Source organism: Ornithodoros turicata, chromosome 3 (assembly GCF_037126465.1).
Source record: "Ornithodoros turicata isolate Travis chromosome 3, ASM3712646v1, whole genome shotgun sequence".
NCBI classification, from domain to species: domain Eukaryota; kingdom Metazoa; phylum Arthropoda; class Arachnida; order Ixodida; family Argasidae; genus Ornithodoros; species Ornithodoros turicata.
The window spans coordinates 97,564,148-97,591,539 of NC_088203.1; the positions used below are offsets into that span (position 1 = coordinate 97,564,148).

The 27,392-nt window shown below is 44.2% G+C and overlaps 1 protein-coding gene and 1 long non-coding RNA gene across 2 annotated transcripts in view; one reads left to right on the top strand and one right to left on the bottom strand.

The window, feature by feature from the left end:
• LOC135388947 (uncharacterized) overlaps positions 1-4,864 on the top strand; it is a 311,228-nt gene extending 306,364 nt beyond the window's left edge. Inside the window, exons 4-5 of the long non-coding RNA XR_010421547.1 lie at positions 431-493; positions 4,763-4,864. This is a non-coding gene — a long non-coding RNA (uncharacterized LOC135388947). The remainder of the gene's footprint in view (positions 1-430; positions 494-4,762) is intronic.
• A 14,363-nt stretch (positions 4,865-19,227) lies between these two features.
• LOC135387522 (uncharacterized) lies at positions 19,228-23,186 on the bottom strand. Its single transcript, XM_064616681.1, has 7 exons — positions 23,101-23,186; positions 21,798-21,870; positions 21,631-21,725; positions 20,212-20,316; positions 19,608-19,646; positions 19,462-19,512; positions 19,228-19,400 (listed from the first exon to the last, which is right to left on the bottom strand). The coding sequence occupies exons 1-7, from the start codon at positions 23,152-23,154 to the stop codon at positions 19,266-19,268; spliced, it is 552 nt and encodes a 183-aa protein (XP_064472751.1). The 5' UTR covers positions 23,155-23,186; the 3' UTR covers positions 19,228-19,265.
• Between the last annotated feature and the right edge of the window lie 4,206 nt (positions 23,187-27,392).

A 27,392-nucleotide genomic window follows, 5' to 3' on the forward strand; every position in this document is an offset into this window, starting at 1 on the left:
TTTTTCTTTCTTTTTTCCTTACTTTTTCCTCTTTTTCTTTTCCTTTTCTTTCTTTTTGAATACTTTGGGTTTCTTTCTTTTTTGGAATAACAAGCCGGCGTTAGCCTGGCTCACATTTCCATTTTTTTCTCTTCCCTTTTCATTCTATTAAACATATTCCCTTCTCAATTTCTAGAAAATCTGTCGTTTTTCGAAGGTTCTCCGAAAGGTAACTTGAAATAAGCCCAAAGTTTCCGGAAATTGAAACCTCCGGCGAACGCCCCCTCGACCACTGCCAAATGAAAAGTCAGAACCCTACTTATGCTTCACTTTTCCCCAGACTCGGATGAACGGCTCTTCGGGTATCGATATTACAGTGAGCTCTTCTTGGATAATAGTGCGAAATTGAAGCGAACCTTCTCTCACATCTCGCTACGGTTCTTGATTTCAGGTTCATCGCTTCGCTCTTCCCTTTGATAAGTCAGCTGTGAATTTGGAACACCCTTCTGCTAAGGTATGTAGATCTGCTTTCGGAACCATCGTTGTACGAAACCAAATTTGGTAGTGCAATGCAGGATTGGATGCAATACGATAGGATCAACGAAAATAGGGTATGAAACAACTGATGGCAGTTCAAGAAAATTATTAACTCTTGAGGTCGAAATTAGTGCGTTCTAGACGTTTTTGCGTTGTTAAAGCAAAGATTCTTTGGACATTTGCCAAGAATTTGACATTTACCCTCTGTTCAACACTACGAAAAGGTACAACCGCTTTCTCTCGGATGTCAATTACGTCACGAGCCTTCTGTATCTCAAGTAGTCTGTCAGCACCCAGTCGTTACCCAGTAGACGCAAATCATTAGCCACGCACGTTACTGTAGTTTCACTCAGTTGGGCACATAACTTACAACTCTATGGTTTCGCGGTTTCGGCACTTGCCGGAAAAAAACCGAAAGACACCCTTAGAATATTTTGTTTTAGAAATGCGACACGTTCCGAAAAACTACTTTATTAGACGCATTATACTCCTGCATATGGTGCTAGATGTGCCGAAAATGTCTTCCTCCGGAGCATCACATTTTCGTCTTTACTCCTCATCGTTCCCAGGAGGAATGTGGGGAATAGCACCACGCGGAGCTGCTAGCGTCTAGTGCAGGGTAAAACCTTCCCCTGTAACACTCTGATCAGTGGGTCAAGAGAATTCAAGCGCACGTGGAACACGGCAACAAAGGAAGTGGATTTCTTTCCGTTCTCAATGTCCTCCAACCAAGCTGCTCTCGCTCCATAGTGCTTCTCCAGTGTGCATTTTGGCGCAAACGTTTATTTTCTTAATAACACTGAATAATAATATTAGAATTTGATAAAACATATAAATGCCGAAAAACAACCGCCGAATGTTCCCGGGAGTAAATACCAAAAACGCGGAACCCGATTTACAACGTCATACCCAAGGTGGAAACGGTATGATTTTTCTGTTGAGTTTTGACGACGTTTGTAACCTTTAGAAGTGTGCTTGAACACAGCAGCCGTCATGAACGTAAGCTTTGCGCCATTCTTCTAAAAAATATACAGAATAATTGCAAGGTCATCGCAGACAAATTACCGCTTCGCTATGAATGCAGCGAGAAGGGGGTCGCTGGCTACGGACCCGCGAAAGGATGGAACAAACTCATCCTTCCTCCCCACGGAGTATTTATCTGTTTGATGCAACGTACGTAAGTGTCTCTTGAGGACGGCAAACACGTTGCAACTCCCAAATTATGCCATTTGAGTCGCTGCTGTTCGCGCGTCGCATTTGCGTGAGCTGCGAGTTTTCCTTTCTTTCTGTCTTTTCTTTTTTTCTTTTTTGCCTAGTGCTAAATGACTTTCGCAGGCCATGAAACGTCGAGATTAAAATGGAAAGAGTTTTGATCTTCTTCTTCTTTGAGCTTTCTCCGCGCGTCTTTGCGACTGATTTTGCGCGCCGTTGAATACCCGAAACTCTGAAGCCTCAATTTCGGGACTCTTTTTGGGGCAGTTCCATTTCCAATATCGAGCGAATTTCTTGGTGGATCTGACTAAGTTCGCAACGGGCTCTCTAATTCTGTAAAAAAAAACAAAAAAAAAAAACACGCTAGGTTGACTTGGGAAATTTCGGAGTTCAATTAAAGAAATTTAATTTCTTTTAATTGAAATCAAATGACAGTATTTTTACAAGGTGGCAAATTCAGTTGCCACACAAATGCCGTTTAACCCCTATTTTTCCGTCGACCCGTTTTTTTTATAAAGTCCGAATGACACGTTTTTTGAAACACCCTGTATACCGGCGTGGCGACGTTTGAGCACTTACAAACATATGCTATGCGTGGAGTCAAAGAACTCCGGCTATTTCTTTCCCTAATACATATATACTATATATGTACGTCTATACATGAGGCCTGTCGCGTGTGAAAATGACGAAGAAGAAGTAGCGCGAGCCATTTATACAGCCAGGAGACAGAAAGTTCCGGTTTGACTTGAACACACCCCTCGTGGTTCATCATAATGAGCCTGTCAGATGACGATGCAACAACGACTCTGGCAATGTCAAGTGTACACCAACTCGATTTCGACCAGCATTCCTTTTATGTTCCTGTAAACTGCCTCTTGTACAAAATTTGTGCCGATTATTTCTTTTCTTTTTTTACTGTTTCGTAAGGTAAGCAGAACATGAAACAACATATTCTGGTTCAATATCTCTCTGATTATCGATAGAGCAGAACGAAAACTGGCGGAAACAAAAATGTACGAACACGGCAATACAACAACTGTCTCGTCGTCCAATTTTCATGAGTGACGAGTAACGTCCTTAGTGTACCATGCTTCATTGACGAGGACACCTTCAAGCCACAATCTTTGCGAATCAAGACCTGTACACCGAACTTTCACATTATCGCTCCATTGACCTTAGAATAAGGAAGGGGGCGGTCAGCGCAGCTATGCCAACAACAAGACATGACGATACGTGTCTTCATGAACTGTGAGAAAGACGTCATAAGACTATGAAGACTGTGAGGAACGGACCCCTTCGTGAAATCCATGCAAGCTCATCTATATCGGCACAATATGAAAAGCGAGGTTCATAATTATGAAAGGCGTTTTTTTATCTTTTTTATGCGACAGCATTATTGAAATTCCTCAGAAATTCCTCTCTGTGTCTCTGCTCAGAGAACTATGCTCAGGTGATAGATGACGTCACGGGAATTGTGGGAGAATAAAAGTTTATGGCCGCTGTATAAAAAAAAAATAAAAGAATAAAAGAAAATAAAAACTTCAGTAGTCGCGTAGTATGCACGGGTCCCACGCAGGAAGCTCATTTACTCCCTATATTAAAATAAACTTCACCGCATAGCACGCTCCTAGCCAACCATCATCCCGAGTGACATCGTTTTCAATCAATACGCGCATAAAGGTTCGCAGATATAGGTCAACCATAGGAGCGCAACTGCAAGGTGTCATCATGTAGTGCTAGAGAGGATAACGCACTCTGAGGTTCGGTGTGAAGAAACGATTCATTGATGGATCCGACGGAAATGCATTGAAATGCACTTGAAAACCCCTTTGGAACTCCCCTTCACAACGCTACACATCCCTTCAACGACGCTTCACAAACGTTACACAACCCTTCACCCGACAATGAGCCAAATGAGCCTTTCGGGCTCCCCTCTGACTCAGCTTGGCTGCGCCGTCTCGCAGCCCCCAGTCTCTGCGTTCTTTCGCCGGCGCTCCTACGCACATCTTTTCTAAGCCATAGGGCGACCACGCAGACACGTCTGAACCAGTCGAACACCACAGCTGCACTGGCCGGCGCGCAGCTTCGCGCGTTCTCGACTCGCCCTTTCCTTCCCCCTCCACTCACCGCGCATGCGCGCCACACCTTGGCTACAGACAGACCATGCCGCGATTCCTGCGTACCGAGGACTCTAATGTTGACGCATTAAAAAAATTTTGACGAACCACGACCGCCTTAAGCCGCATACATAACCATCTCGCAACGCAGGTCACCGATGCGAAAGTGATGCGATGCGCTCATCGTTGCACCAGCAGGGAGACCGCATTTTTTTTTTCCTTCACATACTTTTTATGAAAAAGCTATAAGAGCAACGTAGGTCTCGTTCTAGCGGTTGAGTCTTACGGTATGACGGACGTCATTTCGAATGCAGTACGTAACTACAACAGTTATCTAAAATTCATTAATCAACTCTTGATTAAGGCGTTTAGAGCAAAAGCGAGATAGTGGAATGGGAGCCAATGCTTTTTTTAAAGTAATTATATTGATTAAAAAATTTCTGAAACGAACACGGGCGTTGAAATATCCATCGGTGAATTAATTTCGTTATGGAAATGAGCCGAAACCGCGTCAATCAGGATGGCAGGGAGGACCGCGCTCTTTCACATCAGAGTGTCACGTGCTTGGGAACGATGGAGACGATTGGAGTAGATTCTTATCTCCTAGCCAGACCAACCGCTCTGCGGGTCAGAGAAGCTTCATTCTGCGGAGGTCGTGCGCCCGAGAGGTGCGTAGTTTCGGTTTCGGTTTCGCGGTTTCACGGCACGAGCTCGTATCTCGGCTTTTAAAATATCGAATGACTATCAACAAGGATTGTCTCCCATCCTGCTATCTCGCTTTCTTTCCCGAAGACCCCTAATTAAATGGATAACTGATTAATTTTTGGAAATTAGTCATCTTGTACTTGCGGCTACTCTCATGGTTTTTTTTTTCTTTTTTTTTGTTCAATAAAAACATCTAATTTCTGTAATTCCAGCCCCCTGGGTTCTTGAACGTGCTTCAGAAACCTCCAACGACGCACGGTGCTGGAAGCAATCCTTACGTTTCCCCAGAACGCTACAATCCTCGATCAGGATGAAACCAGTGGTCTCAAGGTAAGCACGCCAGCACGCTACCGAGCCACTGAGGCCGACAGCTTAATTGTTGGATTGGATAGAATATGAAAGAAAAATATGGAGAGCTTACTTCCGACCCAGACAGGACTGGCTACTCCTTAATTGTTAATAAGTACATAGTTAATCGGTTGCATGCATAAGCCGTTAAACGGATACTTCAACACGATCAGTGAAAAAAAAAGAGAGAAAAAAAAGAGCTGCACATAGTAGTTGGTGCATAACATCCACAGTATACCTGCCATCAACTTTGTTTCTTTCTCATGTGACGAATTATAAGCGAGAAATCAAACCGAAACAGGAACGTGGAGAGGAGTGACACAAACTTTCCCCTGCGAAGGCCAACGCGTTACGTCACCCTGCGTGGAGCGGACAAGTAGTATACCACGGCGGTCGTAGCCTCTGTGTTACATCTCCGAAACAAAACAATGGACGAAGATTCAGGTTTAGATTACTCAGACACCGATGGAAAGAAACAGCGGTCACCTTGATTCCTGAGAGTCAGGAAACGGCGCAGGAATGATCTGACTAATGCACGGTGACGTTGGCCGACCATAGAAAGAATGAAGTACTTCTATGGACGCTCTGTGGGAGTCAGACTTTTCAAATTCCAAAAATTTTTTTTTTAATGATTTACCTTCGTTTTCAAGTGAGACATTTCGCAACTGTTTGAAATGACTGTGGGAATACCGCAAGCTAGAAATCCATTTGGTTGCGAAGTCTCCCTTTAGAGGAGACCTCGTGCACAAGCTGACAAGAAAAGCTGTGCGTGAGAAGAATGGTTTCCGCTTCTTATCTCACGTTCGCATATTGTGCTGTAATGAGCTGTTTGCGCTCTGCTTTTGTGTTGTATAAACGTTTGAATCGTGGCATTCGTGCATTTTTGCACGAATGCGTAGGAAGTCGTGTCTTACGACGAAGCAAGAGAAAAGCAAGAGAAGGAAGCACCCTCTAAAACACGATTGTAGAAGCAGCAGCTAAAACGAAAAGAATCAAAGCCCTCGGGGCGAAAGCTGAGATCCTTTCTCGAATGCTTGGCTAAAATACGATACATCGAGAAAGGCAAAAAACTGTTTCCATACTTGACAGAGTAAGCGCGGAATTGAATAGGACACCAGCATGTGCTTGAACGTTCGTTTCGTTTTAGCGCCCACGTACGAGCTTCTATTTCCCGGCATGCATATAAAAACACAAACACACAATAAAAGGCAGCTGGATAAAAGGTCACCGACGGAACTCTTCTTCTTACCGCCGTTCCCCTTTTTCCTGTTTCTTTTTTTGCTTTACGTGGGTGCACTGGGATAGCTAGACCGACTTAGTCCTGTCCATCTTCATCATCATCAATAGATGAAGATTACATCACAGGCTAAGTATGCATACCTCTCTTCCACTGTGCAGACATCCTACTCTGTCCCAGAACAAATTCACGTAACGGTAAATACACGCAGATATGACTCTCTAAATCAGACCCTTTCAACGTAAATGTCACGTGAAGAACAGCGACGAATTACGAAAACGTCAACAAGTAATTCACGAAAAAGCTAATGAGTGCCCGTGTCAGGGGGGGGGGGGGGGGTGAACCTGGACCCTTCTCGTTACCCGCTCAATAGTGCTACCTTTACACTTGTTGTTACTCATTGTCTTTAGCGTGAATTACTTGCTAATTGCATCCCTTAAGCACTCAGAGGCTCTACGTACTGTGTTTGTGCCTAGAAGGCGCTCGCGTCGACTCGTCTGCATATCTATACGCAAACGTGTCACAGAGCTTCAAAGGGAACCTGTATGATGAAGATTAAATGACGTTCGCATATCGTGAGCAGACACCAAAACGATTATCGAAGTAATGACTGCAGAAAGATGCTAGAAGCTGCTTTTATATAAATTGACGATATACGCGCCAGCATAAGTCTAGTGGCACAGTATCCAGTTGTTTACGATAACGTGTGTCTTCATGAATCCTGCTTGTCACATTGCCTATGCGTGACAGCCTTTGAGACGCTTAAACTCTTTATCGAACGAGCACTTATAAGCTTAGTGCTTCATTAGATAAATCAGCGCCTTTATTTCATACGGTGTAGCGTGAAAATATTTAGTGCAAGCGGGAAGACTATTTATGTACCACTTAGTCAGGTAACCAGCAAGAAAAATCACAAAGCGTAAGCAACCCTCACACAAACACGCATTAGTCGTACAATTCCATAAGCAGAAGTGGTCCGCAAACTGAATATTACAACAGTTTTTAAGGATGTCTGCTAGCAGCTTTCAAAATGGTAGTTCTTCTACTGAAGACCAACTCGACTCAAACGCAATGTCGCTCAATGACCCTGCCTATCGCAAACTTCCGACATCTTACCAGCACCAACTTACTGCCTTTCCTGATTTGTACATTAAATATACTAATTTCACGTGAGAAACGTGACGTTATCGCACGTGTACAAAGAAAATGAGCAAGATTATTTAGAACTTCTGGGCCCTCGAAGATGTACAGTTCGGGACAGAAGTTTACGGAACATGGCGCTGGCGTATTCCTTCATTGGAGCAGCTCCCTGCTAGCTAGCTAGCTAGCTAGCTAGCCAGCCTGCCAGCTATCAGGAAGTGGTTGAATAAGAAACGGCTGGCCGGCAACGCTTTATATCTCTCAGTATCTGAGCCCGTTCCTGTTTGCTGCTATGGTGTCGCTCCAATGGAGAAGTGCGACGTCCCGGTGTTCCGTGAACCTTTGTCTCAAGCTGTTCCAAAACGTGGGTTTCGTCTCGCTAACGTTCCATACTCATAGACCGCATGGTTGACGGATTAGCATGTCTCAGTGAAAAACTGCCAGAGAAGTTTCCTTCTCTTACCTTTTGATCTTGTTCATTCTTCGTTTTCTTCCGTTCTTTTACTTCTCTCCTTTCTCTTTTCCAGTTGAATAGCAAGGAATATCTTTGAGTGACTGAGCTTTACCCTTTCCCTTTCTCTTTTTTCTTCGAATAAACGTGTATTATCCCCTCGCAGAAGTGTGTGATGCAATTGCATATAGTCTAAAAAAATGAGTGAATTGGAGATTAATTGCACCTTCAAGACCCCTACATTGCAATTACTCCCCATTTTAGTCCCATAGGCCCCAAATATTACTCCCCAGGACTACAAATATCATCGCTGAACTTCGCAAATCGCCTCCTCAATGCAGCAGCTTACGTAAATATGTGCTCTTCGCGAATTTCATGGAATAAGACTATAACTTAACAAACTTAGCAGTTTTCCTCCCACACAGAGGAAATTATAGTTAGCGATTATCTCTCGCGAAATTGTGCCCGATATGGATGTCGCAAGAGTTTAGTATATCCCTCGACATATCACGTTGACGATTTAGTTCAAAGTATTTTCATTCATGCAAACGAATTATGTATTTGGGACTGTTAGAACGGGGCGTAAACTACAGTACCCACTCTGTGAGATTCATTTACTACCATGCATTTACTCCCGAAAAGGTCTACTTCTTGTGGCAGTGCATTAAGTTCCCAAAATAACTAAAATAAATTCTTTTTTCTTCTTAGAGTGTATGAAGGAGGAGGATTTCGTTTGTAAGCAGTTATTTAGATCTTATTTTATTCAACATTCGTCGTCACACTGAGCTTCTCGCGGCTTTTATAGGTTATGTGACTTCTGAGCAACAATATCGTTTGGAAAAGTCTGCGATTTTTACTAAGAACATCGTTATCTCTGTGCCTGCAAGGAAAATACTGAGTCACTGTTTTTTATACTGGCTCAATGGCGGTTCATGGTTTCAGAAGCGTTCAGACCGCCCTTCATACGGCAGGAATTGACCGTAAGCACCAATGCCCATATCTCGGCTGCAACATTTTAGGACTGTACACCGAGTTATAACGTTTGCTGCATGATCATGATACGCGCAAATAAAATGTGTGTACCATACGCCCATTAACATCTGCTACTGACTCTTCAACGAAGGACGGCACGATACCTCACTTGGAAATGCTAAAACATGAACGGCGCAGAAACGGAAGTAAGCTTCTCCACATGGCGCGAAAGTGCAGCAGGCAAAGCACGCTTTGCAGAAGCTTGCGCAAGACTGGTAATCGCCGTTATAAAAAAAATATCGCAGAAACCTACAGCTGCTCAGACTGAGTACAGGGTGTGTAGCGATAAAGTATAGCCACAATGCCGTACGTACGCAAACAAAACGTGGGTGTACTTTATCTCGTCACAAACTTTATAGTACTAGTATGATATACGTAAAGATGTAAGGCAAATAGCACAATGTGCACAACCGGATGTTGTACCCTGCGCTGCCTGTATAACACAATGCCACGTGGGATAGCTCAACAGTATAGCTCAACTTTGTGAAGAACGTTCTTCGTGCGGTTGTTCAACATTCGCTACCGTGTACTGACTGACAAGCGTGATTCTGTTTAAGTTCGCATCATCTAAACCTCTTATAATGGCAAATGGTAAAATAACTATCGGTTAATGCAAAGTTTACGCGAAATACCATGAAGTCAAAACAGTAAATTGGTCCGGGGGGGGGGGGGGGAAGCATAATTTTTATGGCAACAGCGATCCACCGAGGGTCAATAAGAACAAAGCATAACATATTAATTAGAATGGGAAAGAAAGTATGTAATAGTTCCTCTATTGGTACAAAGTGCATAAACGAGTTTGACGTTGGAAAGGAAATTTTGCCTGCCCAAAACTGAAATTAGACAGTCTGGTCACCTGAGTAGTTGTATGATTACTACCAGTAACTGAACAACAACGTTCTTTAAGTGCCGTGCTGGCGCAGAGAAGAAAAAGAGCAAACTACTGCGTACACATTAAGAAAATACGCCAGAAAACTGCGTGAGATACGTCGGTGTTAATCGGACTTCTCAGGTAGGTGTATCAAGTTGACAGGAAGCGCTGTATGTGTTTTCCTCTGCCCCCAGTTCCAACATGGCTTGGTACTGCTCTCCAATGCGTAGTGAGTTTCTGCCAAGATTGATTTCCAAGACTCCTTGCATATTTTACTAACTCTCCTTACATACCATTCTAAACCTGGAAGGATGACTTGAATGCAAGAGTAGAGCACATAACGAAACTTAAACGAGTACAAAGTTCACCCAAACCTTGCTCTAGTTCCTTGGCTATAAAGCTATAAAAAGGACAAAAATATGAAACAAACCATAAGGCTACCCTCGTTCCTCCAATTCCAACGGCATCCAATACGTACAGCGTTAAACGCGACAGCGAAATCGTGGAAACGTGGCTACGCATATTCCTTTCCCACTTTATCGTGTTACATCTACTTTGCATGAACGACAGAAAACTCGTATATTTTTCGCCACACCTATTCTCCGTTGCGAGAAGAACTATTCGCGCGGCCTTGTAAAAGTCTGCGGAAGGCAAGTAAATATTTGCGGGATCGTTCCCAAATCGTTTCCAATATGCTCCCCGGTTTGATATGGCGAGTTGCGAATGACGACAGAGGTAGTGGAAGTATATGGGATGATTGGGGGGGGGGATAAAGAAACGGCAAAAAGAAATGTGCGCCGCACTAGTAACACAGGAGAATGCTCTTTCTTATAATAGGGCTTCTTTTTTTTCAGGGCAATGTATATCCGTAACGATTTCGCTTATTCCACAGCTGGAGAGGCCATCAAGTACAACATGAGCGCCAGAGTCGGTGCATCAGATCAGAACGGCCTCCAACATATGTAACTCATTGTAAATGTATGAGTATGAAACCTGAGAGTAAAGCTCGCTTTGGTCATCAAGTGACGCAAAGTCATAAAATCTTGGACGAAAGGTTTGCGGAAAAGCAGAATCCAATTTTTTGTTCGAAATGGTTTTTACTGCCACCTCCGCCGTAATGCCTTCTTTTAGTGCAGCTGCTGTTCATTTTAAATACATACGGTGGTTTATTTATCGAACGCAAGATACAACATACATGGGAAGGTAATTGAGGGTATACGGCATAGCTTCAAGCCAGCTTGTGGAGAAACTGAGTCCAGGCACATCTACCGGAAATAGACACACATAACGTTTGCTCATCTTTTTCTCACGAGTCATACTTATACACTATAATTTGACCTGTGAAAAATTTTGCTGGCTTGAGTTGTATGTTTGTCCTTGTCGTGTGTTTGTCCTGTTCGTCTTGCTGTGCCCAGACTCAGGCTTTCCACACTACGGGAATGTAAAGAAGGAATCTATGCTACGGTGTCAACAGAGTTTCCTACTAAAAGGCTCCCGTAACACAGAATGAGGATTGATTGATTGATTGATTTTTAAAAGAAAAAATGTAGATGTTATTCTCGAGCCACTCGGGACTAGCTACACCAGGACGCGTTATTACGAAAAGAAAGGGAAACTACACAAAACTCGACGCTTTGAAACGGAATGGAAGCAGAATAAATGAGAACAGAATGAGGAAAACTACGTAACGTGCATAGGGACATGCATAGAGTCAATTCAAATTGACGAACGTTCTGAGTTTATATCTCAGTAACTTCCTGAAAAACGATTTCTACTCTTTCCTTGTAGAGGCAAAGAATTATACGGCCTCGCATCAAAGCAGATACCTAACTGTGTGCTATACAAACTGCTCAGATCAATATACAATGTAGTACACATTAAAAGTTATATTTTTCTTGTTTCTATTGCAACTCTGAAATATTTATTTCATACGCGGCAATTTTCTCGTCATAGTGGAACGAATCAGCAACATACATGCCGTCTCGCTCGTTGGTGTTGTGCTCACTGGAAGGTGGTGGGTTCAAATCCCACCACCAGCTGTGCTGTCTGAGGTTTTCCCTGGGTTTTCCGAAGACTTTCCAGACGAATGTCGGCACAGTTCCCCGTGAAGTCGGCCCAGGACGCATCCTAACCCCCCCCTGTCCCCCACTCCTTCCTGCTGTCCTATCTCCATTTGTCCTCATCTTTACGGCGCTCATAGCCACAGTTTCTTCGCGGCGCTAACACAAAAAAGCGCAACATGCATGATACAAGATGCACTCAAGATGAATTTTAAATATCACGAGGAACAACCTTCGTGCTACAAAACAGGTAGCAGGCATGAAGTTAAAGTGCCCGTTCATTCATCACACACACACACACACACAAAAAAAACAGGGGCTTGGAAAAAAAAAACGAAAAAGCGGTAGAGATCGAGAAAGCGTTGGCGGTGATTTTCGTCTGGGAAACGCATACGATTCCTAAAGAGGGCGAACAAAGGAAGGCTGACGTCAGAGCAGAACAAGGGGGTTTGCAGTTTGCTGTAACCGCTGAAACCGTGAAAGAGATGATAGACGGCATATGTACGTGTATGCAGCCTTGCCCTAGCCTTGTTTCTTTGTGGTTTGGCATCGATGAGCCTAACATACATTCAGCGAGTTAAATGTACCAAGATTTTCTGTTCGCGCACTTTCCTTGGATTACTGTTTCACGTCAGGACTCTGTTAACACGAGAGCATAGTGCGTAAATTACAACAGGGCTGTGTATGCTTTTACGAACATTACAAAACCCAAGCAAATTGAGCCCCAATATGTAGGTGTAGGTGTTGCTTGGATACCAAGACCGTATTACGTGGTTTTTTAGCTTTTAGCTGTAGAAATCACTTCTTGACTTGTGACATATATCGCTTGTGTAGTTCTTGGCACGCATCAGTAAAGTTATGTAATTTCAGAAAGGAGTGCAATTACGACTCCTGTCCTATGGCCTTTGGAGTACGCACAGCAATGTAACAAAGTGTATTATATTAGGGAATCTATTGGTCTCACTATATTACTTTAATTTTCGTCCTTCGAGTGTACCTGACATACCTGTAAATAGTCGCATTTACAAAGGAAAGCGTTTACACGTACTGTTTTTTTAACACGTCGGCTGTTGCCGTCGTGCCATTCAACCTTTCTATTGGTCATGCAGCTACCAGAACCTTACGGAAGTTCATGACTCTGCCGCCCATGTCGCCACATAATATGACACTACCATTCTCGACCATGGCACACTGCTCTCGAAAGCGCACTTGTGATCACAAGGCCGTCTCGCCTAACCCACATGTTGTAGAAGTATAGCACAAGGCAAGGATTCGAACCTTCCACTTCCCAGTCATCAGCATAACCTTGGAAACCTTGCAATCAAGGCATAACCTTGAAGCAGCCAACAAAGAGCAAAGTTCATGTCATGTAAGTGGTGTTAGCGTAGAAGAAACTAGTGATGTCCAATCCCACAGCATGCTGCGATTAGATTGGAAGGTGACAAAAATACGTATAGCGTACTTCAAAAAAAAGAAAAAAAAAAGAAAGAAAGAAAAAAGAGTGGCGGTTTAGCGGTAAATGCCAGAGAAATGCGTTAGCATTAAGGGCCTTTTCTCGGCTTTTACACTGGTGACCCCCAGTCATTTGTGGATTTTTTTGTGAAACTTCCGCTCTATACTCGACTTCCGGGTATCCGCTTCCGGTCTAAACCCGACTTCCGGCTGTCCACTTCCGGTCTAACCTGACTTCCTGTTATCCGCTTCCGGTCTATGCCTAACTTCCGGTATTGACTTCCGTTCTAACCTGACTTCCGGTTGTCCACCTCTGGTCTATACTTGACTTCCGGGTATCCGCTTCTGATCTAAACCCGGCTTCCGGTTGTCCACTTCCGGTCTAACCTGACTTCCTGTTGTCCACCTCTGGTATATACTTGACTTCCGGTTCCACACTTAATTACTATACGTAAGTCCATTTAATTAACCTATAATTAGCCTAAATTACTTTCAATTACCCTTTAAATACCGGATAACCGCAGGTTACCTGAGGTAATATTGAATTTCATTTAATTTCCTTAAATTACGTTTACTTGCATGAATTATTCTCGATTTACCTTTAATTTACGTTAATTGCCTTTAATTACATTCAATTACCCTCCGTAACCTGCGGTTACCTTCGGTAATCTTTACTTTCATTTAATCTTTCTCTTAATTACATATTTCTTGTATTTAATTACTTTTAAACTCAACTTTCTTGCTTTATTTACCTCTAATTACCTTTAATTACTCTTAATTACCTTCAAGTACCTGGTAACCTTTTACTGCCTTACTTCAATTTCATATCGCCCCTTTACATCTCCACTTATACCTCTGCCTCGGTGAGGCTTCACCATCTCCCTCTCCCACTTCTCTCTCTCTCTCTCACACATACATGCATACAGCTTTCCCCACTTTGACACTCCTAATGATAACACATTAAAAATATTCATGCTACTACGAATTACGCTTTCTAAAGATAACCATGGGCCTTCAGCCAAGACCTACACATCCAATAACCCTGTAAGGTCGTGATCAGTACCAGCAATTCTTCAACCGTCGGAATACCGTGTATGCCAATACCCGGGATATTACCCACTCCCATATAACCAAACAATTTTTCTCGGTCAACGCGGCAGAGTGCGGAAAGGCGAATAGAGAATGAAGCTGTCTCGCCTTGAAATCTGGGTCGTTTATCAAATGCGTTGCCGTCACCCGCATGGAGGCGTGTACAGCAGCAGGACAATTACATGCTCCCTCGGTTTTCATCTCGCCGTGTTTTCTGGGAGCCGTATATTACAAACCACATTAAGGAGTAAATTAAAGAGTAAAGTAAAGAGCAAATCTGTCAGACAGCGTCTTTTTCTCTCTCTCTTTTTGTCAATCTTGTTTTGTTTGACACACTCTTTTTTTCCTGACCCACACACGCTGAATCATACGGATTTTCGCAAGACAAATTGAAATGTCTAGGCGCAGCAGGTGTTAAAGATCCAGTTGATAAATCAAGGTCCATGGCTCGGGTGGCATTATGCTAGGAACCTTCAAATGAGAAGCCGTTTCACCTAATATAGGAGCAGTTTGTGTTCGAAATATCGACTCCTCGCTAGCGACTTTAATATTAACATGAAAGGTTGAGGTTTGCACCCCAAAAATGTCTTTTGTGTTCATGTACGGTGCTTATCTATATAATTCATAAGATCTCAAATGAGAGGAGAACGACTGTTGCATCCGTATGGACCATTATGGAGCCCGTCTGTTAACTGTACTCAGTGGTTCTCAAATTATATGCTATTCGAGGGAACCCATGATCGTGCGAAAGCAACTTTGAGGGATCTACTACTGCGCAATAATTCAATTTGGATCAGGCGGGCCAGATGCACAAATAGTTCATTATTTAATTTCGAGTAACCTTGCCTAACGGCCTTGAGGGTACAATTAATGGATAAATAAACATTCTGGACAGCAGTGATGATGCCAGTGAGATGTTCCCATTGCTTCGTCAGCATCTCTGTCTATCCTTCGTGTTACGCCGTCAAACTCTGCTATCAGCTCGCACGTCTAGCGTATTTGTGTACTACTTGGCTTTCAGGTACACTGTACTGCAGAATGCTCGTCTCTATACTCGTAGAATGTTGAAAACGCATAGAAGACACTGGGTAGTCGTTGATACAAATGTGGAAATAGTCTTGCACTGACTGCCTAAAATGATACGGCACTTTTACGTCACAAAAAACGATACGTCACAAATTTCAGCTCGACAGTCGTATCACTCCGTAGCGAGCCAAGCACTGACTGGCCGTGGGCACTGGCCGTGGGCGAACCAGGGTACGCACTCTAGTTTCTCTCGACGGTATTCTCTTTGCGAAATCCTAGGACGTCGTTCGCGGAACCCTTGCGTTCCTGGGAGTCCCTGTTTTCGAATTGCTGTACTAGATGAGTGCGATTCTAAGAAGAAACAAGAATAGGTTGGTCCTTGACAGACACGCATCTGGACTTCAGGTTCATGGGGTCAAGTGGCAGGTGTCATACTTGTGCGATTCTTCATTCCATAGAGAGCTGCACACACAAGCAACGAGCCTCGTCCTATCCATCTACCCCCTATGTGCGTTCCAACTTTCAATGCATTGCACTGCCTGGGCATATAGACTAGGGCCTGCTTAACCCATTCGAAAAATCACCGCACACCACCCCGCACGTGCGCATTTCGCATATGTATTGCGTATGCCTTCAGCCCATGTTGTCTATATGGGGGATTCTCTGTGTACGGGTCTCTGGACATTCTTCTACTGGATAACATCCACTGTGTTATGGATTCTAACTAAAGATGGGACGATTCCAGAATTGTACGAATTCAAATCTAAGGAAGGTTCCGCGAACCCACGAATCTTATGAATCTCGAATCTTTGGAATCCTTCCTTAAAAAAAAAAAATTAGCTTGAAAAAGCCAGAGGCAAACACTCTTCTAGTGAAAAGTGTTTTGAAGCAGAACTTGATATATTTGTTAACAACAACTTTATTTTGCGATGATGAATGGGGAGTTTCATCGTTGATATATTTCTTTAGTGAAAAACAAACTCAATAATATAGTTCACTCTCAGGAGAAAATATACCTATATACTTCTTAAATGTAATTTATTTAACATGTTGTTCATCGGCTACAGAAAGTACATGAACTCTCGAGTCTGAATTCCTTCCATAAACCTAAGAAACAATCAAAGTCAAAACCATGTTACTTCTATACTTTTAGTGCAAGAGCTCCTGCTTGAACTCTTTCAGTCCAGAGCAATGTAAACAAACAAAGAAGAAAACACCCGCTGGTCAATCAGGCTTCCGGCGAACCGGACGCTCCAACTTTAAAAAGAAACAAACAGACGTGGTTGGTGGGCTCGAAAGATTCGATTCCCGAATCCCTGCCTAGGACTCGAGGATTAGATTCGTCCATTCCTAGTTCTAACAATTCCGGAGGAACACTTTCCCTTGGGTATACTCCACTCAAGGAATCCATCTGGCAAAATAAAGCCATTTCCAGGCACTCTATCCGAGCCTACTCCAGACGGAATTCTATTGAAAAAATAGTGATGTATTTTATCAATTGCAATCAACGCCGGTATATTCTAAGTGAAATGGTTCACCTTATGGCCCTACTAGCAACCTCGCGAGGAAAGTTTTCTTCGTTCGTTTTGACTACCGTAATTTCTCGCGTATTATGCTTATGCGCGATTTTTTTTTTCTCACGGGCGCTCTGCGGCGTATCCACCGATGCCGGTTTTAACGAAAGTATCTCTGGAAAGGGCCGACAGTATCTCTGGAACAGCACTGCCCTGCCGATGCACGAACAGTGCGTAACAGGGACGGGTCCACATTCGAGTAGATTGATCGTCCTGGTGCATTCCCTCATGCAGCTTTAACGAAAGTGGTGACAGTGATTCACGCCTTCTGGAAGACTACTGACCCACCAATGCACGAAAAACGCCCAACAAGGCACAATCCGGTCGTTCTAGAACTCTAGAACTGACATCATTTGTTGTACACTGTGCCGATCTCGGAGTATGGACCACAGGGCTTATGGCCTTCTTATCGTCTCCTTTGTCGCACAAATCAGTCGCATCAGTATGTGCCAGGAAATTTTAAAAACGTTCCTAAAAACGCGTCCTGAGGCTTACCTGCGGTGCAGCTGATACGCGTGAAATTACGGTAATCAGGTTTTTAGTCGTGGAAGCTAGAAAGGCACGGTGCGATGGTGACATCTCTTCCTTTCAATGCGGTGGCGCTGTTGCGATTTTTAAAAGAAGAATCGGGCCAAAATAGCACGAAGAAATGGGCTCCAATGAAACGACAGATATGGAGGTCATTATTTTGTCCCTCCGCTAGAAGAGTGCTTCCTCCCTTGCTCTCAAATGTGTAGGAGAACACGACCTGTCGCTTTTCCAGGAAAAGAAGAAGCAACCCATTCAGTTGTAGGGTCCGAGCACATGTACCTACCATTCGCGGTAGTCACTTGTAGAAGAAGCTATCTAGGTCAGATGCGCGTATAATTACCTACAATTAGGTGCCAATCAACGACGCTCACTTAAAGAGACGGCATTCTTGGCGAATGATTGGACCTCTCATATTAAGGTGCCCGTGACTCAGGAAGACAGTAGATTGACGGAGCACACCTTGCATGTCTTGAGGTAATTAGATGGATTAGGTCGCGATAGCTGTAGTGACGTGACACGACACGCATGTTGCCTGGTCGCGAACCCGTCCCGAAAGCCCGTGTCTTTATTGGTCTTGCTTCAAGTAGGCTACACACTGCGATGAGCACAACGTGAGCGCCCTCTGCTCACTACATGCGGTCCGTCCGCTATTTGTTAGATAACCATACTAGAATAGCGTCGACTGAGAACGCTATTAACGAGCGTGCTAATTAGTCGTGAGTGATTGAATTCAACGTACATCGTTGAACATAGCTTCCAATCACTGTCTTGTCCGTGTGACCTTCACAGTTGTTCGGCTTCGCCTCGTTACTACCTAATTAGGCAGACAAAGCATGCTTTACAGAACATGCACAGAGGACAGCGCATAATCATGGAGGAACCGCTGAACAGGCAAAAAGGTGGCTTTATAGCCTCTTCAGTAGTAAGGGTTGAAGGGATGAGAGCCGAAGTTCTGCTGACATAGAGTTTCTTTTGTATTCCACAGTGTAATCAAGAGTAGCTTCGCTTTTCACAGTGTTGTTACAGTTTAGACCAAACATTACCATAACCTTTACCCATCTCTCATCAGGAGTTCTTATAAGGAACTTATGCACTGGGTTCCCACGAGAAGCCAATGTTAGAGAAAGAAATATCTAATCATCCAGTTCAAGGAACGAAATATATATCATATACATAGAGGTGGGACTCCCCGCCATGAGGAGACTGCCTGCCGTCACTACGTCTTTTGTTTTTCCTTGTTGGACAATTCAACCCATAGAAGACGTGTAAGTAAGCATCTTACCATACTCTAGTAGGAAGTCTACGCGAAAGCTACGGTTTCCTAAAATATGTATCGTTACATCATAAAAGTCAACACAGACGACTGGGAATGAGATTAAAGCGGCGTAAAGCGATCCCATCTCATGAGAGTAGAACAGACTCATGCCAACTACTTCGGCATGTACAACCAATTTGAGAGAGGCGCAAAAGCCCAGCCACGTAATGAAGTGGGAGCTTCAATACAGCAGAAGCAGGCTATTTCGGGCAGCGCATATTTTTCGTAGAGTCTTTCAAAGTCATTCAGAGTCTTTTAAACCCAAGAAAAGGGTCCTATTGGCGTATGAGATAAAGAGATTTCATAATCCCATTATCACATCGGAGAAGTGAAATGGGATTTGCAGAGGAAACACAAAAAGTAAAGAAAAAAATGTCTTGATGACACAACATTAGAGACCTTTTTGTGCCGCCGACAGTTGAGTTTATATATAGTGAGTATATATGAGTTAATAAAAGAGAGGAAATTAGGGAAGACAAGAATGAAAAGGTACAATCCCAAGGTATTCGTACAGCCTACATGGGGCGAAAATTGAACAGTCGACTCGATACTGAGAGGTTAAATAGGATTTAATAGCGTTTCTTTTATGTCACTGAGGCGTTGGAGTGGGCTGTGGACTTCGGAGTGCTGCTCCAGACGCCTGTATCGCTGCAACTGCTGCGGTGCTACAGGCAATTCGTGACGCCAAGTCATAATAAGCTCGCATCCGAGTCAAAAGAAATGCCTGCGTGAGTAGACATACCGAACTTTTTCAGTTCCAGTGTGGTTGAACGTCGCCTACTTACGTCCAAGAGAAACTCAAAAGTCGCTGTTGAGAATCTCATGTACAGTGGAATCTGCAAGAGTGATTTATCCATTGAACAACGATACTTCCAGTCTTGGTTTGTTAACTATCACATTATAGCTATCACACATGTGATGATGCACGTACCGTCGACGCTAAGGCGATGTGGTTGAGAAGCGTATCTGGCTGTAAATGTTAAAGAATCAGTATTTGCGATTAACGCTTCTCGAGTATTGTCATTACCTTCACTAGGTGAATGTTTAGTATACATCTTTGTGCCGAAAGGTAAGGCGCAGCAACGTTGAACAAATTTTTCTTTCAACCTCGCACATTAATGCTAAGCAGTTATTTCAAAATTTCTATCAGTTTGCATGCTTAAAAATATCTCTAGGTTCCGAAACACATCACCAGCACTCAGCAAAATGCTAAAGGAGAAGGGCTTTTTTCTTTTTTTGATAAAAAAGATGACTTCAAATTCCTGACACTTCAGTCGCAAAGCGCTGAATGCACGTTTCTTGTCCAATCGAAGCTTGTCATCTTTGCTTTTTCTCGTCGTTTTTGTCTAAGAAGTGCATCATGTGCGTCAACGTCATGCACATAGAAGAGACGAAAAGTGAACAAGCGAACTGGTTCATGGGCGAGGAATGCATATCCCTGTGTGCCTTTACGTATCGTGACGTCCGTCGTGTTCCCCAAACTCAGGGATATGATTCCTCATCATGCGCATATTTTCTCACTATAAATTGCATACCATAAGGAAAGTCTCGTAGAGGGCGTCACATGCAGCGTACATGGCATAGGTGAGGCAGCGGATCATAACGAACGTGAAAGCTGCACGCATTCCCCGCATGTCGTCCTTCAAGAAACAACGGAAATACTGAGCATGTATTGGGGCAAATAGAACACAACAACAACAACTTCATTTTATGATGATGAACGGGGAATGACGGGGAATAATGATGAATGATGATGATGAATGCAAATAGAAAGTGAACGCATTGTGCAGTGTTGCGGGCATACCTCGACAAAATGCACTTGTGAGCATGCTTATTCACGCTCACTAAAGCTCAGTGCAGCGAATGGGCTCAGCATGAGTGCGCAACTGGAGAGATGAGCGCAAGATGAATGGGTATAAGTGAGCAAACGAGAATCTGAGCATGAGCCCACATGCGAGCATGAATCAGCACACGAGAAGGTAACCATGAGCATAATTCATGAGCGTGAGTGAGCAAACGAGGAGGTGAGCATGAACAAAACTCACTCATGAGAATGATCATTATAGCTGGCTGGGTGTGCCTAACGAGCTGAGTCTATAGGAAGAGACGCAACACGGGCGCATGACAACGCTGTATCAGAGCATGTGTCACAAACATAGGGATCTGCGAGGTGGGACGGCAAAGAGGGATCCGTGGCAGCTCCGCGCGCGCGTGCGTGAGCAACCAGAGAGCTCAGCCTGAGACGGGGAGCCGGATGAGTGAGTCTGAGTGCGCAAACAGAGTACTGAGTATGGAGAGGGTGTTGTTGTTGTTGTTGAATATGGGGTAGGGAAGGTTAGCCTGGTGAGCTGAGTAAGGAGTGATTAAGTATGATCGAGTGAGCGGCAGTCACCAGTGCCGACCCCTGGCTACGGAGCAAGACAAATATCATTTGGCCAGGCGAAGACAAGACAAATATGCTTGGGAAGAATCGGAGAGCTGGCGCACGCTGTAACTTTGGTGTACCCTTGCATGACAGCGCTAAAGATCACAAACCATCACCAAGAGGGAGAGAGAGAAAAAAGTGTTTGGTTAGGAGTCCGTAAATAATACACAAAAATTCACTTCTGGCTTGCCTGATCAAAATTTAAAGGAAATATAAGTCTTTGAATTCTTTAACAAAGGGCGCTTGACGCCACGGCAGAAATCAAACTTCTAATCCTCCAATTGTAAGCCATGAAATGATACGATTAACTTGCGGTTATCATGGCAATGATTTTCTATGATGTTCCTTGAAAAACAAGCGTCCAGCTTTTCCTGATGCATACTACGCATTCTGAAATAGTGTCTGAGAAAGGGATCAAGATCAAGAGCAACGAAACGACGAAGCAACAGCAGCTAGCGTCCAGGCAGATGAGAGCTTCCAATTACAAACTATGTGTTACAAGGATGCATGTTCATAATCTTTATCTTACGTTGTTGGCGCTGACAATCCAAAAGGAGCACATAAAGATGCACATAAGTCGGAAGAGACCGTGGAGACCGGCCCTGGCGTATTCTGGAGCTACTTCTGAAAGAGAAGATGTGGTTGCAGTACGCGTCTTGAGCTTCTGTCAAAAACGAAGTTCACGACGAACTCTACCTGTATGATCAAGCTGGCCGATACGAAGCATGTTGAAGACAGTTTCTCCCAAGAAAGCCAGAAAGTGGTACAACTATGCATATTAGGCTCATTAGGATACATGGATTTAGTACCGTACGCGCACTTATGGATAAAAAAAGATGAAGCTAGAAACAAAAATGGCATCACCTGAAAAAAATAGCGAGCGACTGACACAAAGACCAACAGGAAAAAAATTAACAAAAACTTAGGGTCCATTCACACGATGCAGCCTTGGTGAAGCTCAACTAGGTTGCGCCGTGAGAACGGGTTCTGTAACTTGGTTGCTAGAGTTGTATCACGGATCGCACCAACCAGCGATTTTTCTCCCAACCTTCAGGCGCAACCAGTCAATCACTTGGCTCCTCCTCCGAACACATCCAATCGCAATGGCCCTCTCTCGTGTCGTCACTCCCGACTCGTAAATCAGATTAAATTACGAAGACAACGCTCAGCACGGAAACTCCCCTGGCGTAAAATACTGATAAATAAATACAATAAACAATATAATCAATTACAAATACAATACAATATACGATAAATAAATGTAAAATATTTCACGAGGATCTATTCCAGAATACGTCAATGCAAATGGTCAACCATATTTTCAGTTCTTGCTCTCGTGTGATTGGACGAAGATGATGATCATGACATTTCCTCTAGGCACTATACGATGCGTCGAGTTGCTCACCATGTGAAACGAGACTACTCTCTGGAACTTCAATTGCGTGCAACCGTTGCTCGAACGAAGTTGCAACAACAGTTGCGCCTTCGTTGGCAATCCACGCTAAACGTACCGCATGTTTTCAACTTCTCTAGAGAGTCCGCCACGTTTGGAAAGGAGGGACAGTCTAATATCGCCACCGTCTTGGGCTTCGCCTCCAACCCCCCCCCCCCCCCCCGGAACACCTTGAGGCTCTTGAGGAACCTAACATAGACTAAATGTACCTAGCTACGTAAGCGAAGCTAACCCGACCAAACAAACTTCACCGCTTCTCTACCTTTCAGAGAATGGCGGCTTCAGGCTTTACAATGCCGTTCCCGCTGTTTTCCGTGCAGCGCTTTAGCCGTGATTTGAACCGGCATAGAAAAACTTCTAGCGCACATTTCCACACAAATCTTACATTTTTAGATTCCGTATGTAGGCTCTTTCAATTACATCTATTGTTCGCCTCTAGTATGCGCTCGCTATCTGCCCTCTGCCATCAAAAAAAGCCAGTGGTCCCGATACAGAACTACATCCGTTCCTTTTAAGCAAACAACATTAAGCTGAGGAAGAACTCACGGCATATACGAAAACAAGCATGCTGACACCAGGACGAGACGTGCAAAAAGCCATGGCGAACTGCGTGCACTGTTCTCCTCCTTATCCTCTTCTTCTTCTTGTCTTCTTCCTCTTCCTGCTCAGTGTAAGTGGCCGTGACCCACACTCTTAAAAATGATGGTGGTGGTGGTGGTGATGTTGAAAGGGCTTGCCGTTGTTGGCCTCACGTATGTGGGCAACGTCACGACTGACGCCCTGGGGAAATGTGCGTCCTGGGCCGACTTCTAGGGGAACTGTGCCGACATATGTCTGAATGCGTCTGAGGAAAACCCAGGAAAACTCTTAAAAATGAACTTCGCCTCATAGCACGCTCCTAGCCAACCATTATCTCGAATGATATCGTTATCTGCCCTGATTTGTTGAAAACGGGGGGGCGTACGCCATTTCTGTGACACTTATGCTGTTCATAATTGTCACAGAAAAGGCATACGCCCCGTGTTTTCAACAAATCAGGGCAGATAACGATATCATTCGAGATAATGGTTGGCTAGGAGCGTGCTATGCGGTGAAGTTCATTTTTAAGAGTGCACAAAGGATGGCCAGTAAGTTTTACCTTTTCATTTGGCACACGTTCGGTTAGGGTCGACTATCGCATTACGTCTATATTTATCGTAATCTTTGGTAGCGTCAAGATGGGACAACTGCATTGACTACTGCAGCGGAGACGAGTCAACTGGGTTAAGATTCCATTTCTTCGAGAAGCTCATTTTCAGCCTTCTCTAGACGATCTAGACTTTCGTAGACACTAACTTTTAATTGTACACACGAGAGGCCTAATTAAAAATGGATCGTGTGACAAAGCTTTGCTTGATTCGCGGGCTACATTCCGCCGCTTCTGGAATTACACACTCAGGAAATCGTCTTCAGCACAGACGAGCTTGCAACAAAAGAACGGTGTCACTTTCAGAAGCAAATTATCTCAACTTAATGGACTGCGCAAAATTAATAGCAGCTTTGATTACGCAGAGCAAATTTACTGGACACGCCGGAACGTTCAAGCACGCATTAGTACATGATAGATGACTGGGCTTCCTCGAGTCGAAATTTCGCGCTTGTGCACTTTGTAGCGCATAACGAAACAATGAAAAGGGAGGGCGCTCGTGTTGCTATCGTCCTTTCTTTGCTGACCACCCCTCACTGTTAAGCACGGGGCACGAGAATAACTAGAGCTTTTCGCTACCCTTCGGCGTTGCGACACAATTATATACAATTACAACACAATTATATATAATGGTGTTGTAATATAAAATACAATAGGATAACAATATACGATTATATACGCAAGATATGTATTTTAGCGGTGATACAGATGTTAGATGCTCCACGACGTTGAATTGCCTTTCAGAAATTTCAGAAATAAGTGGCGTTCGAAATGAGCATCATTTATCACATCAGCAGCATCATCTATCATCAGCATCATATATCGTCAGTCCGGGAATGTGTAGAGCGTGTTAGTAGAGGTCGCCTTTGTTGCACGGGACTTTCCTGACTAGCGTTGTGTGTCCAAATAAAATCCGTTGCTAGTTGAACGCCTCCGTGTGTGTGTGCCGTCCTGTCCCTCCGCGTTCTTAATCATGTTCATCTATCATCAGTGCGTTTTCTCGTGAAAACCTACACCGCCACATGGAATGCTCGCGTACTTCACAATATCGTCTTAGGAGCTCAGAAGTTCATTCGAGGGTAGCCGCTGGGAGACAGAAAAGAAATCATTTGGCTTACTTCCGGGATATCTCTACGTGGACAATCAGATCACATCATCACGCGTTACAAGCTTACGAAATGTCGATATGCTTCACAATACAGTTCATATTGAAAAGGAACGGAAGAGGGTAAATTAACAAGTAACGAGTTACCAATTGTTGTAATGAAATTCGTTACTAGTCACATTTTTGCAAAGTAACTAAGTCGTTCCATCATTATTAGCAAAAGTAACGTGTTACATAGAACAGTAGTTCAGATGCCCGTGACGAGACATTAAGTCAACATGCATCAGTTTATCACACAGGTAACATATTTATACGACAGGTAAAGCAGTTTATTAGTTAGGAAGTGTGGCGTATCGTAACGCAGCGGAGGAACTTCTCCAGTTCAAACGTAAGCGTGTTGAGGCGCAGCGTCAACTGCGTGCGAGGGGGCAACCAACGCAAACCGGGTTTGTGTAAAAAGCGACAAGTTCAGCGGGCGAGAATGTCTCGCGAAAACTACTTAGAGCACCAACCTCATCTACAATGCAAGCACGCTGGCTACCCATAGTTACTATCCATCATCTCTACCTACTATACTCTCGAGATTTCCGAAAGGATGATGCAGCGGGCCATGGACAACAACAACATAGGGCCCCGTAACGTGTACAGCCTCAATGAACTCCGACACAATAGAGCGTTTTAGTAGATCACACGCTATCGCGTTTGCGTACGTAAGGGATAGCGTTGATGGTTCTGGCGCACGCCCATAGCAGAAAGAGTGCTTCGCACAGTGCGCAGAACCACCGACGCTATCCCTTACGTCCCCAAAGTAGATTGTTGATGTTGATAGCGCGATGTCTAAAACTCTCCAATGACTGACCTGGTACTGGCCAAGAGCAACGTCTTCGCCCCTGGTGGTCAAGTACGTCAGCTACTTCAGCCTCCACATGCCTCTACCAACACCACCTAGACGCATTGCCTCCTCTTTCTCTTTCAAATAAAAGTCAGGATTCGTCTGCTACGATTCATCATTCTGCGAATTCATGAACCCGCAAATGATTGTAGCTCACCTGGAGCCTGCAGACCTAATATTTAGACAAAAGGTGCAAGACGCTTTCCAGAACATCAGTTTTGAGAAAGATTGGGATGATTTAGCGCTTTATTTCCAAGTTGTCCCATTTAGTGCGCGGGGACGTTCAATCACAACTCGCAGACGACGGTGCTTCGTCTGCATGGCCACGGCCACTGAAAGCACGTTCGTGATTGGCTACGGCCGTTGAAGACACGATCCTCATTGGCTGTTACGTCACGTCGACGAGCAAGCGGGCTTCTTTCTCTATCCAGGTGGTGTTGCTTGTACTGGTCCATCATCGGAGAATGCCTACAATGAGCTCTTAAATGCTATCGCATTTCAGTGACAGTCTGCGCAGCGATTTCTGACGTAATTTTGCTTGTTCTCTTTTGCCTCTAGTGCTACCATATCCGCGAAGACATACTAAATGGCCTCAGCATCCGAGACGGATCCTAACAGATTGTTATTGAACGTGCGCGCGTCTCGTTCTCTCTCTTGGTGCATCGAAGTCACAGATAATAATCGAAAATACGAGACCGGGTTCTGAATGAGGATGACAATAGCGAAAAATGGCAAAATATTTTGGCGGGTTTTCTTTTTTATTCCATATAAGCGTCGCGAAGCAACTGTGGCTATGAGTGGCATACAGACGAGGACAGATGACAGCAGGAAGGAGTGGGGGACAGGGGGGTAGTATGCGTCCTGGGCTGACTTCAGAGGGAACTGTGGCTCCATTCGGCTGTAAAGTCTGCCTGAAAACCCAGGGAAAACCCCAGACAGGATTCGAACCCGCGTCACCTCCCATTCGTGGCGCGGAAAGGGCGATCGCCCTAATCTCGGGACCAGCGCCACTTAACCAATCACGCGCGGGAGCTGTTTTTTGGCATCGTGCCAGGCGCCTTCATGAGCGCTGTAGCTTTATAGGGCCGTCACGTGTTCATGGGATGTCACGTGGTGTTTAGCGCTATAACGCCGCGGATGGAGCTACACTTGCCTCACTTAGCGTGGGGCCGGTTACTCGAAAGCGATGAACAGCACGTGGGTAAAATATCTGAAAATGAAATCTCCGTCTCCATAATCTTAGCAAATGATATGCATTGACGTTGAATGGGATGCCGATGGACACAAATGTTCTAAGTCAATAGCAACCCGTTCCGTTCTGTTTGAGCTTTCAGTTGTCCCATGCTCTCAGAGTTTGCTACCCTTCCGAACGCGAAAAAAATAATGTAAGGAAATCGTTACCTAACAGTTATGAGACATATGCAACGCACACATACACTCAACAGCAACAATAAAAAGGAACCAGTGCCAAGTTCGGAATCTAGTCCTTGTTTGTCTAACCCACTTTTGGTGTATGCGCCTATTGGAGCGCGTGTGAAACCGTATTCTCGCACAAGATATCGGAAGTGCTAGGCGCCGAAGTGGTGGTATCTAAAGTCCCTGAATACTAAAAGTACCGGCAACTCGTCCTTCCCTCCCCCCATGCACTCTCTTCT

Bases quoted from the DNA above. Each gene is read 5' to 3' on its own strand.
- LOC135387522 (XM_064616681.1), bottom strand. From the start codon at position 23,154: ATGGCTTTTTGCACGTCTCGTCCTGGTGTCAGCATGCTTGTTTTCGTA. The intron at 20,317-21,630 runs GTAAGATAAAGA...TGTTTCTTGAAG, and splicing joins GGATTGTCAGCGCCAACAAC to GACGACATGCGGGGAATGCG. The intron at 19,401-19,461 runs GTAAGTAGGCGA...CTACTCACGCAG, and splicing joins CTTTTGAGTTTCTCTTGGAC to GCATTTCTTTTGACTCGGAT.